At 35.8% G+C, this 13,247-nt stretch overlaps 2 protein-coding genes across 2 annotated transcripts; both read right to left on the bottom strand.

Moving 5' to 3' along the window:
* Window positions 1–524: 524 nt before the first annotated feature.
* On the bottom strand, window positions 525–3,953 carry LOC128216062 (M-phase inducer phosphatase 1-like). Its single transcript, XM_052922655.1, has 8 exons — window positions 3,937–3,953; window positions 3,476–3,521; window positions 3,073–3,240; window positions 2,668–2,817; window positions 2,207–2,362; window positions 1,461–1,690; window positions 952–1,069; window positions 525–662 (listed from the first exon to the last, which is right to left on the bottom strand). Exons 1-8 carry the CDS (start codon window positions 3,951–3,953, stop codon window positions 525–527), a joined length of 1,023 nt encoding a protein of 340 aa, XP_052778615.1.
* A 4,806-nt stretch (window positions 3,954–8,759) lies between these two features.
* LOC128216061 (cdc25-like protein phosphatase twine) lies at window positions 8,760–12,582 on the bottom strand. Its single transcript, XM_052922653.1, has 8 exons — window positions 12,566–12,582; window positions 12,063–12,108; window positions 11,665–11,832; window positions 11,260–11,409; window positions 10,396–10,551; window positions 9,696–9,925; window positions 9,187–9,304; window positions 8,760–8,897 (listed from the first exon to the last, which is right to left on the bottom strand). Exons 1-8 carry the CDS (start codon window positions 12,580–12,582, stop codon window positions 8,760–8,762), a joined length of 1,023 nt encoding a protein of 340 aa, XP_052778613.1.
* Between the last annotated feature and the right edge of the window lie 665 nt (window positions 12,583–13,247).

Genomic DNA, 13,247 nt, shown 5'->3' with positions numbered 1-13,247 from the left:
TATTTGAGTATTTTGCCATTTTCACATCAGCATCAATTTAAGGAAACAAAGCATAAAATTACGAGAGTTAGATGCCTTATAATTAGGATTTTAAAGCAAAATGCATATCACTTCTTTTCTTTTATTTAAAAAATGTTGATGACAGAAAATAAGAAGACATCATTAAATACAGTCATAAGTTAAAATGAAAGAGCTATATACAACACAACTAAAGTCTAGAACGAAAGAAAAGACAAGAAAGAATCAAGGAGAAATGAGGAAAACACACATTGGAACAAGTCAAAATAAATTAAACTCGAATGACATTCAAAAACAACAAAATAAGATCTCAATATTGAGATAATTGCAAATTATTTATCACAGATCGGCTTTAACTGTCGCTTTCCAACCAAGAGACGATATATATTTTAGAGTCATAGCACTGTCCAGTCACACACACTACTCAGTGGCTTCTGTAACAACCGGCCCTTGCGCATTCGTGTTTCAGGGTGACGTCGCCAAAAAGACATCAGCACAATGGCGTTCTAGAAGCGCAGGCTGGTGCGAAGTCGATTTGCGCGTTCCCCCGCTGTCCAGGACTTTGACTTTGCCCGGAAGTGACGAAGGTCAGTCACGTGGTCCTTATGCAACATCGGCATGTATTGCTTGGGCTCACACTGGACCTAAAACAGGATAAATGGTACATGTATTGGAATGGTTCGATTTTATTAATCATATTCGAATACGTGTTCATATGTCTCAAAATGGCGCCTGACACTCAGAGATCTTAAATGAATAACGGGGATAATCAATTTGATCTTCTTTTTTAACCTTATGCTTAAAATCATATGCTAATTTATGTTATGCTCTTAGAAATATATTAATGTGCACTATAATTCTATGCTGTGCTTCTTAACGCATTTCAAAAATATTTTAATAAAAAAATTAACTTGAATTAAAATAAGCACACGCCATATGTTTGTGGAAGAAAGCCTTGTATCCGCCCTCTAGCAGGTAGACTTCCGGGAAGGCTAGGCGCGGGTAGACGTCCGTGTGGAGGCCACGGTCCTCGCTCCGTAAGTGACGGTACCTGAACATATTATAAGAACATATGTATTTCAGTTTAAAATTATATATCGTAATATGAGGATAAACCCGCTTTATATCATGTTGTTATTTGCAAGCATTTCCTTACATTTCTTCTTAATTTTATGTTTGCATAATGAATACAAGTAATATATAATGTAAAAGTCATCCCCACCATATAAATCACTTATATAAGTCATTCTGTTTAAAGGTACTTAGTTGATGCTCAGGAATATATAACTTCTTGATACATCTTTCCGCAAAACAAAGTCGACATTTTGTCAATGTCAGATGTACAAGTGTAATTGCAATAGAACGTCAAGAACACACGCCAGTACTTTACCATGATAGGTGTATGATTAACTAGAAAACAGTAGATCTTTTGAGACACTTACATCTTTGGTCCCCTCTCAGACGAAAACTCGCAGTGGAAGACAAGCACGTGCCGACCGGAAGTGGCGTCATCGTTCATGTGTGAAAGGAGGAAGTCTCGGACCATGTCTCGCGTGAAGAGATTCACGGCGCCACGGATGTGGCCGCCCTCGAACTCGTACGGGTAGCGGCAGTCGATCACTGTCAGGCGCCCTATTTTGTCGTCATAGCAACCACGCAGCACCGCGTCCATCTGGAAATATCATAGTCAAGTGTTACAAGATTATTGGCAAGTTGTCTCCTCATTTGTTTTTGTTCTCTATATTCTTTCTTTAATATTTTTTATATATATTTGATATAATAGTTTGAGAATAATATTATTACCTCATAAACAGCAAATATATAATATACTGAGAAGGGATATCGTTTTTGGACCAAAGGTCCTGTTAAAAAAAACCTCCAGAATGGTACGGTTTATATTGTACATGTATGCTTATTATAAAACAAGTTAATTCACTAAAATGATAGAGCACTAACCTATAAACTCGCTGAAGAAAATTGCAATTTATAAAAAAAAAGTTAACGGGCCAATGTGGTCCCTTACACGGATATGAATGATATATTACACCAAAAATTGGCCCGCTTTAGAAAATTGCAATTAAATAAAGGAAGACGGGCAAAAGTGGTGTCTAACAATTTATAACTGAGATATGTTACAAGAAGCATCACCGATTTCAATGACTAAAAAGAAAACAGGCTATGAACTTACAGCATCGGGTGAGATGGCCTTGAGGTCCTTGTGTTTGCCGGGTATTGTGGGGATGGTGTAGGGCCGGGAGCCGTCCGCCACTACTTCCGGATCCGTGGACAGCGTGTTTACCACCGACTTGATCTCATCTCCGCGGCCGCTAGGGGTCTCCACATTCTGGATAAGAAACATGTTGCTATACCAGACATCTAAATCAATCAGTATTGACATAGCATAATGCATTTTTTATTGTTGTTGTTGTTGTTGTTGTTGTTAATGATGTTTTCATTTAAAATACTGACATATTTGTCAACGGAAGCGAAACGTCCCATAATTATTTTCATTCAGCAACACATTGACTCATTACACAGGTCACATTGGAAGTTCTCAATATTTTTAAATGAATTGTTAATGTTATCGGTTTAGTTGTTTGATGTAAAAATATTAATAGTTAAAATATGCTTAATGAAAAGAGAACATACGTCTAAAGTGATGTTGCTAAGGGCGACCGCTGTCTCTTTCAGACGCTTGCTGCCCGGAGTGTCCTCGTGTTCATCGGCTAAACGCTTGCTTGAAAACAGGCTTCTCTTAACATCGAACGACAAGAATCGGCCCAGTGGCTTCCGGCACACCTGTTGGTTACAACACGCACATTGTTTAATGATAAAATCAAATAGCTATTCATCTTTTTAAATCAATCAATTATTTCATCATTCAATCATCTGAACAATCACTCATTCATCATCCAATCAACCAACATAACCATAACTTTGATAGCTGCTGACAACGAGTCTTTAATTTACTAGACAATCTGGTTTATTTTCATGGCGATCTCAGCCTAGTATTTTTTAATTACTAACGTTATTATTGATCTTGATTTAACTCGCCTCAATATTGGATCTGTCATGACCGGAAATGACGGTTGGGGTGTCGGTGGCTGCCCATTCGTCATCCTTGTCTGCAGTGTTTCCTCCCCTGACTGGCGGAGTGAGAAAGATGCCGATATCGCTCTCTTCCGGCTTGCTTGGTGTCGTAAGTCTCAACATGTCGCAAAGCTACACGGGAAACAATGGACAATTAGTATTTTAGTACAAAATCAATAACATACTTTGAAGCTGTGTATCAGAAAGAAAATAAAAGGTTCAAAACTTAAAAGACAACAACATTGTACTAGGATGCGTGCGTGTGTGCGTTAGCGTGTAGCGGGTAATTTATATATAATGCAAAAACATTCGTGTACATCTTTATCTTTATCAAAAATAAAAGTAAGCAAGAAACATGTTAACTTACAGTTGAAGGTTCGCTGCTGCAGATGCTACTGGTCTCAGTCTTGAAACTGGAATTACAAAACACAGTAATATACCATACATCTTTAGCACACCCTCACGGATTCATATTATCACATAGCGCATCTTTAATTAGCGCAATTATCGGTCTACAGTCACATAGCCCGGTATGGTCACAGCTAGTCCGGGCTATATGCCACCATAAAAGACAATGATTACGCATCGCCATGATCAAAGACGCCGCGGGTGCTTGATTGGACCGATCAAAATATACGCTGAGTACCATAAATCACGGCATGCTACGACATGTGGCTGCATCTCAAGTGGCTTACCGTCCGTTAATATGTCCTTAAATAATATTAATTCGCCAATCTAAAACAACAGTTAAAATAAAAGTGTTGTTGATGAAATTTCATCTATTATGCATTACACACCTTTAATACATTACTAATAAATATAACTTACGTCCGTTCTCTCTCCATATTTTAAGCACAAATGAACACTGTTTGTGTTTACTATAGAAACTGTTTTATTATATGAAGTCAATCCACAGACAGACACAAATTGTCTGGCTCTGATAACATATAAGTATGTATTTTTACAACCTAAATTCCACGTTACTGCACTAAGCTTATAATGCGAATTTTACATACAGTGATGTAAGGTTGTTCAACATTATGTTTTCCTTTACGTTTTGAGTAAATGTGCTCAAACTGTTCTCTCTCTAATCTTGTTTTTCTTGCCTTAAATAAGTGCGGTCTCTGCTTTTACAGCATAAATTTATGGAACGCTTATAAACTTCAGGCAATCGAATGCTCGGGCTTAAAGGGATCTTCAACATTGTCCATCAATTTCTGTATGATGCTATAAAAGCCTTTAGAAGCAAACTGCTACAACACTCAAGATGCTACGAAAACGCCAATTGAGTTTGTTTATGAAAATATTTCTCTATAAAATGCAAAGCCTCTTATATACAAATCTCAAGATTACAAAATATATAAATATGTGGTGATTTACAAATATGGTATATTACTGAATCAATACTTAATAAAATAAACATCACTTACAAAGTCACAAGGATGATGTTACTGTCCTGAAGAACGTTTGGGGTTTTAAAATGATTTAATAAGTTTAATAAGTCAACACAGCCATGCGTCAGGTAGAAATAGCCCCTCCCCTATTGGTCCAGAGTTTGTTGTCATTTATGGCCCAATAAACGGTTAATTTGCATATTTTTGGCAGGTTTTCATACTGACCCATTTGCCCACCATTAAGGTAGCTTTGTGGCTCCTGATTGTTTTTACACGACTCAATTAAGGGCCATAAAATTCCACGTGATAATTTCACCTTCCGTTTTCTCGTGTATTGTCAACATGTCAGCTTTACCTGTCAACTTACTGTGGTTATACCTTGTACAATGAATCACTGATTTTTCAACAGTGTATAGCTCCTAAGGTTTTCTTATACATGCTCTGAAAAACATGACATCTTGAGTCTATCTCTATAAATCCGAAGAAATATTGAACATACATTCCATGACAAATAGGAAAAAAGTTAAAGTAAGTCGTTTGAAATGCTTTGAAAATGTCAGAGACTACTCAATGATTTTCTATCAAACATATATAGGACGAAGGGGCCTTGTGTAGACGAAACGAATCACAGACCCTTCTACTTACAGAAATGTTGACGTTAAGATTCCCAAACATTCTATCAGTTCTGAATAAAAAAATAATTACTGCCTATTAGATAATAACCTAGTGGCATTTAGTTCCATGTAAAACCGTTAAGAATTGCATCTTCAAATCTTCACAGACATGAGTTGATTTTACGCCTGCATAACATTAGTTATGAATTTTTTGTTATACTGATACACTGCACACCTTTGTATACGCATACAACATTTTATATAAATAGTTTGAAATATTTTTAAATGTCTGCGACTCTCCAATTTATTTCATTAAAGATGCTTAGCACGAAGGCAATTGTGTTGCCGAAGCTTAGCACAGACCCTTGTTATTACAGAAAAGCAACATGAAGTTAATAAAGCTCTATATCAATCTTAAGTAAAAAAAATGATAAAATGAAAGATATTTTAGCAATATTTTTAGGTTGAAAAGAATCTTACTTATTTTGTGTTTACAGCTCGGTATGAAATTTGGTAAAGATTTGCAATAAATATAGAGATGGAGGGAGCGAGAGCCTGCGTATGCCTAGGGCCCGGAAAATATAGACAATGGACATTAATTCTAATTGCATGCGTAGTCGCTTTCACGTGACTCAATTAATGAATATATTCCTACCACAAATGGGATGATTATCTTCGATTACATTTACAAGGGCCATATTAGTGGACCATATATAACCTTGCGATCTTATCAGCTTCCGTGCATTTGTACTCAGTCGAAGATAGTTTGTAAGTGTCAATATTAAAAAGGGAAGTTATCATATTTCCTGAATATAGGTAGTCCATAAGGTGTCACTTAATTGTAATCATAATTGTTCTACCCAGAATTAAAGTTCAAATTTCATACCATATCTTGCAATGAGGAGACATCTTCTATGGTGATAACAATGTATTGAGCGAAACTGTTTGTATGATGTATAGAAGCCTCACATTTATTTATGATATATATTATACCATTTGTTTTTAAATACATATTGACAAAATGTATGCATTTCAACATGAATTTGACTGGAAATGTTTCAATCAATAAGTTTTTCGACTGCTGAAAAGTGGTTATGATCCAAGTCAGTTTGCACCATTCTTATACAATCTTAATGACTTAGAAGTGCTCGCTCGTTACGGCCACTTTGCCCTTTTTATATTGTATTACATACAACAGATCTACATGTACTTAGTATAGATACATTAACATTGTATGAATTGGTACAACACATACCTCATGGCCGTTGCTGCTGTATTCCAGAATGGTAATAATTCTTTAAACACGATACAGTTGAACAAAATAAGAGTTTGAAAAATAACCGTTGAAATGTCAAACGAAATATGAATTATCGAACAGAAGTCACTTGGCAAGAAAAGATGTCAACGTGAAGGTATCTACAGTTTGTACGTGAAGTAATTATAAAGTTTGATTTTATACAATACTGAAGTTCCAAACAATCTTTAAATATACAAAGAGTTCAAATAGCGGTCTAGTTTCTTGATGAGGAAATTATAACACTTTTTAAATGTAATTAATGCTTAATTAAAAGTAAATGCAGCAATCATGGACATTTAAAATAAACAAGTTGAAGGTTGCGATAAATACAGACGATCGCACCTTTGAGTTGATGAGATGTCGCGCGCATTGATAGACACGTTAGCCCCATTCAGAATCATTTAGCTCTTATTTCTGACAACGGCAAGATTAAAATAGTATCATCTTTTATTTCATAAAATGATATTTTACTTCTCCATTGCATTGATATTTCTATATTTGAGTATTATAGAAGATATCTGTGATTTATTGTAAAACGTTGCGTGCTCGCCGAATGGTTTTAACCCGATAGCGAGAGTAAATAGGCTCCCCCCACCACATTGAAATGTTATTTTTATATTTCAGTATTTTACTATTCACACATAACTGATCTTTTACATGATTGCAATACAATGGTAAATCGCCATTGCAATTACGGTAAGGCGGCACAAATTGTTATTTTGCTCGTTGTTTAATGCATTCTTTGATGTGGATGCTACAGAATATTCAATTCAAACCACCTTTTTCACTGTATTTTTGTAACCTTAAACATGGTTCTTTTCTATTAATATTAACTCCGTTAAACATATCTGTCAAATGAGATGAGTGGATCAAGTACGCTCAAGGATGGTGTTCAAATCAGTACTGAATACCTCTTAAATAAGTAATTTGATATGAAAAATACTAAAACTAATAATATGGATGTCATATACAACTTTGCAGTCTTTATGATAGATTTCGCTTGAATGATGTATTCAATTAACCCATATCCAAAACAAAACTTTAGATAGAAAGACCTGTCTATTATTGACCCGGGCTTATTGCCATGTGTTGCCACAAAGTTTAAATTGCTTCCATTAGTATGGTATGGAATGGATATTATATATTAATATTGAAGTATAGAATATCCCCAAGGAATATTACGCTCTATGAGTTTATTGATAATCCACTGGTAGCTTTCTGAGTTTTCGAAAATATTTAATAAGGCAGCGAACAAAGCCATGCATGACCTATTTCTTAAAATAAATAACCTTAAGCAAGCTGTAGATCTTCCAATGAAAGTTTTCCGCTTCAATATACGGATGCGAAGACTGGGGCTTTGAAAACCTGGAGCTAATGAGTTACTGCATAGCAGGTTTTTGCGCCGAATAACACTTACTTGAAAAAACAACAACAAGGTTTTATGCACGCCTTAGAAATGAGTAGATACAATCTTAATGTAAAAGTTAAAACTCGAATGATAAATTTGGGAGTAAACTCATTTCATCCGCTAAATCGAAAAAAAGTTTCTTGTTCTATAAATACATGATACAATATCCCGTAGCCCAATCATATTAAGTCAATACTTGATCAAACTGGAAATTCACATGTCTGTCTTACGCGGAACGTTAGTTCACTTGTCAACTCCACTTTTGTTGACAAATTTCAGCAAACCTGTTTCGAACAGTTTAATAGCTCATCTCAGGGTTAAATGTATTCCTAATTTATATCTGATGAAACATTTAAACAGTACATAGTATATTACCGAACGTTCTGTGATTTCATTTATTAATGCGACTCTAATTTAAACAATGAAATTGAGCATCAACTTATGGAAACAAAGCGTAAAATTACGAGAGTTAGATGCCTTATAATTAAGATTTTAAAGCAAAATGCATATCACTTCTTTTCTTTTATTTAAAAAATGTTGATGACAGAAAATAAGAAGACATCATTAAATACAGTCATAAGTTAAAATGAAAGAGCTATATACAACACAACTAAAGTCTAGAACGAAAGAAAAGACAAGAAAGAATCAAGGAGAAATGAGGAAAACACACATTGGAACAAGTCAAAATAAATTAAACTCGAATGACATTCAAAAACAACAAAATAAGATCACAATATTGAGACAATTGCAAATTAGTTATCACAGATCGGCTTTAACTGTCGCTTTCCAACCAAGAGACGATATATATTTTAGAGTCATAGCACTGTCGAGCACTAATTCCAGTCACACACACTACTCAGTGGCTTCTGTAACACCCGGCCCTTGCGCATGCGTGTTTCAGGGTGACGTCGCCAAAAAGACATCAGCACAATGGCGTTCTAGAAGCGCAGGCTGGTGCGAAGTCGATTTACGCGTTCCCCCGCTGTCCAGGACTTTGACTTTGCCCGGAAGTGACGAAGGTCAGTCACGTGGTCCTTATGCAACATCGGCATGTATTGCTGGGGCTTACACTGGACCTAAAACAGGAAAAATGGTACATGTATTGGAATGGTTCGATTTTATTAATCATATTCGAATACGTGTTTATATGTCTCAAAATGGCGCCTGACACTCAGAGATCTTAAATGAATAACGGGGATAATCAATTTGATCTTCTTTTTTAACCTTATGCTTAAAATCATATGCTAATTTATGTTATGCTCTTAGAAATATATTAATGTGATCTATAATTCTATGCTGTGCTTCTTAACGCATTTCAAAAATATTTTAATAAAAAAATTAACTTGAATTAAAATAAGCACACACCATATGTTTGTGGAAGAAAGCCTTGTATCCGCCCTCTAGCAGGTAGACTTCCGGGAAGGCTAGGCGCGGGTAGACGTCCGTGTGGAGGCCACGGTCCTCGCTCCGTAAGTGACGGTACCTGAACATATTATAAGAACATATGTATTTCAGTTTAAAATTATATATCGTAATATGAGGATAAACCCGCTTTATATCATGTTGTTATTTGCAAGCATTTCCTTACATTTCTTCTTATTTTTATGTTTGCATAATGAATACAAGTAATATATAATGTAAAAGTCATCCCCACCATATAAATCACTTATATAAGTCATTCTGTTTAAAGGTACTTAGTTGATGCTCAGGAATATATAACTTCTTGATACATCTTTCCGCAAAACAAAGTCGACATTTTGTCAATGTCAGATGTACAAGTGTAATTGCAATAGAACGTCAAGAACGCACGCCAGTACTTTACAATGATAGGTGTAAGATTTACTTGAAAACAGTAGATCTTTTGAGACACTTACATCTTCGGTCCCCTCTCAGACGAAAACTCGCAGTGGAAGACAAGCACGTGCCGACCGGAAGTGGCGTCATCGTTCATGTGTGAAAGGAGGAAGTCTCGGACCATGTCTCGCGTGAAGAGATTCACGGCGCCACGGATGTAGCCGCCCTTGAACTCGTACGGGTAGCGGCAGTCGATCACTGTCATGCGCCCTATTTCGTCGTCATAGCAACCACGCAGCACCGCGTCCATCTGGAAATATCACAGTCAAGTGTTACAAGATTATTGGCAAGTTGTTTCCTTATTTATTTTTGTTCTTTCTTTCTTTAATATTTTTTATATATATATGATATAATAGTTTGAGAATAATATTATTACCTCATAAACAGCAAATATATAATATACTGAGAAGGGATATCTTTTTTGGACCAAAGGTCCTGTTAAAAAATCTCCAGAATGGTACGACTTATATTGTACATGTATGCTTATTATAAAACAAGATAATTCACTAAAATGATAGTGCACTGACCAATAAACTCGCTTAAGAAAATTGCAATTTATCAAAAAGTTAACGGGCCAATGTGGTCCTTTACACAAATATGAATGATATATTACACAAAAAATTGGCCCGCTTTAGAAAATTGCAATTAAATAAAGGAAGACAGGCAAAAGTGGTGTCTAACAATTTATAACTGACATATGTTACAAGAAGCATCACTTACAGTATCTGGTGAGATGGCCTTGAGGTCCTTGTGTTTGCCATGGACGGTGGGGATGGTGTAGGGCCGGGAGCCGTCCGCCACTACTTCCGGATCCGTGGACAGCGTGTTTACCACCGACTTGATCTCATCTCCGCGGCCGCTAGGGGTCTCCACATTCTGGTTGAGAAACATGTTGCTATACCAGAAATCTAAACCAATCAGTACTGATATAACATAATGTACTTTTTTTATTGTTGTTGATGTTTTCATTTAAAATACTGAAATATTTGTCAACAGAAGCGAAACGTCCAAAAATTATTTGTCGGCGGCCACTACTTTAGAAATATTCCAACTAAGGGACTAGTTCATAAATTGCAGAACAATGCTTTCAACATTTTCCACTTTGCATGATAAAATATGAAGTTTAGTATGTTTTATAAACCTTTACACTTTAACTGATAATGAAACCTTAAATTATAATAGCCCTGCTTATCATTTTGAAAATTTTGATTTTAAATACCAACTCAATCATAACAACTCAGCCATCTCCGTCAAGCTTCGAGATAGATACAGGCCGAGGTGTTCCGATTGATACCAACCTCCGCCCAAATAGATGAAGGTTACACGGAACTATTTTTTTTTTTTACAATATCCCTTATGTTTGTAAACCTCCTACGCTGTAATCTCCATTGGTAACAGAAAAAAGGCGATTTTTGAAATATTAACATTGAGCTTATTTTCATTTAGCAACACATTGACTCATTACACAGGTCAACATTGAAAGCTCTCAATATCTGTAAATGAATTGTTTATTTTATCGGTTTAGTTGTTTGATGTAAAAATATTTATAGTTAAAATATGCTTAATGAAAAAAAGAGAACATACGTCTAAAGTGACGTTGCTAAGGGCGACAGCTGTCTCTCTCAGACGCTTGCTGCCCGGAGTGTCCTCGTGTGCATCGGCTAGACGCTTGCTTGAAAACAGGCTTCTCTTAACATCGAACGACAAGAATCGGCCCAGTGGCTTCCGGCACACCTGTTGGTTACAACACGCACATTGTTTGATGATAAAATCAAATAGCTATTCATCTTTTTAAATCAATCAATTATTTCATCATTCAATCATCTAAACAATCACTCATTCATCATCCAATCAATCAACATAACCATAACTTTGATAGCTGCTGACAACGAGTCTTTGATTTACTAGACAATCTGATTTATTTTCATGGCGAGCTGAGGCTAGTATTTTTTAATTACTAACGTTATTATTGATCTTGATTTAACTCGCCTCAATATTAGATCTGTCATGACCGGAAATGACGGTTGGGGTGTCGGTGGCTGCCCATTCGTCACCCTTTTCTGCAGTGTTTCCTCCCCTGACTGGCGGAGTGAGAAAGATGCCGATGTCGCTCTCTTCCGGCTTGCTTGGTGTCGTAAGTCTCAACATGTCGCAAAGCTACACAGGAAACAATGGACAAATAGTATTTGAGTACAAAAATCAATAACATACTTTAAAGCTGTGTATCAAAAAGAAAATAAAAGGTTCAAAACTTAAAAAACAACAACATTGCACTATGATGCGTGTGTGTGTGCGTTAGCGTGTACCGGGTAATTTATATATTATTTAAAAACATTTATGTACATCTTTATCAAAAATAAAAGTAAGCAAGAAACATGTTAACTTACAGTTGAAGGTTCGCTGCTGCAGATGCTACTGATCTCCGTCTTGGAACTGGAATGACAAAACACAGAAATATACCATAAATCTCCGCCACACGCTCACGAGCTCATAATATCACATAGCGCATCTTTAATAAGCGCAATTATCGGTGTACAGTCACATGACCCGCTGTGGTCACAGCTAGTCCGGTCAATATGTCACCATAAAAGCATATAATTACGCATCGCCATGATCAAAGACGCCGCGGGTGCTTGATTGGACCGATCAAAATAAACGCTGAGTACCATGTTACGACATGTGGCTGCATCTCAAGTGGTTTACCGTATGTAAATATGTCCTTAAATATTTTCATTTCATCAATCAAAAAACGGAAAACAACAAGAAAAATTTCACCAATCTAAAACAACAGTTAAAATATTAAAAAGTGTTGTTGATGAAATTTCATCTATTATGTATTTAATTGCCGATGCTAAACACCTCAAATACATTACAAATAAATATAACTTACGTCCGTTCTCTCTCCATATTTTTAAGCACGAATGAACACTGGGCGTTTTTGCTATAGAAACAGTTTTGTAATATGAAGTCAATCCACAGACAGACACGAATTGTCTGGCTCTGATAACATGTAAGTATGTATTTTTACAACCTAAATTCCACGTTACTGCACTAAGCTTATAATGTGATACTTTGGATATAATTTGCAAATTTTACATACAGTGATGTAAGGTTGTTCAACGTAATGTTTTTCTTTACGTTTTGAGTAAATGTGCTCAAAGCTATTCTCAGTCTAATCGTGTTTTTGTTGCCTTAAATAAGTGCGGTCTCTGCTTTCACAGCGTAAGTATATGGAACGCTTATAAACTTAAGGCAATCGAATGCGTGGGCTTAAAGGGATCTTCAGCATTGTCCATCAATTTCTGTATGGTGCTATAAAAGCCTTTAGTAGCAAACTGCTAAAACACTCAAGATGCTACGAAAACGCCAATTATGAAAATCTTTCTCGCGGAAATGCAGAGCCTTTTATATACAAATCTAAAGATATATAAAAATAAGTGGTGGTTTACAAATATGGTATATTACTGAATCAATACTTTGTAATAAAAAAAAATATTACTTACAAAGTCACAAAGATGATGTTACTGTCCTGATGATAGTTTGGGGATTTAAAATGATTTAATAAATCAACA

This window comes from Mya arenaria, chromosome 14 (genome assembly GCF_026914265.1).
Source record: "Mya arenaria isolate MELC-2E11 chromosome 14, ASM2691426v1".
Taxonomy (NCBI): Eukaryota; Metazoa; Mollusca; class Bivalvia; order Myida; family Myidae; genus Mya; species Mya arenaria.
This window is presented reverse-complemented; position numbering and strand designations above follow the sequence as displayed.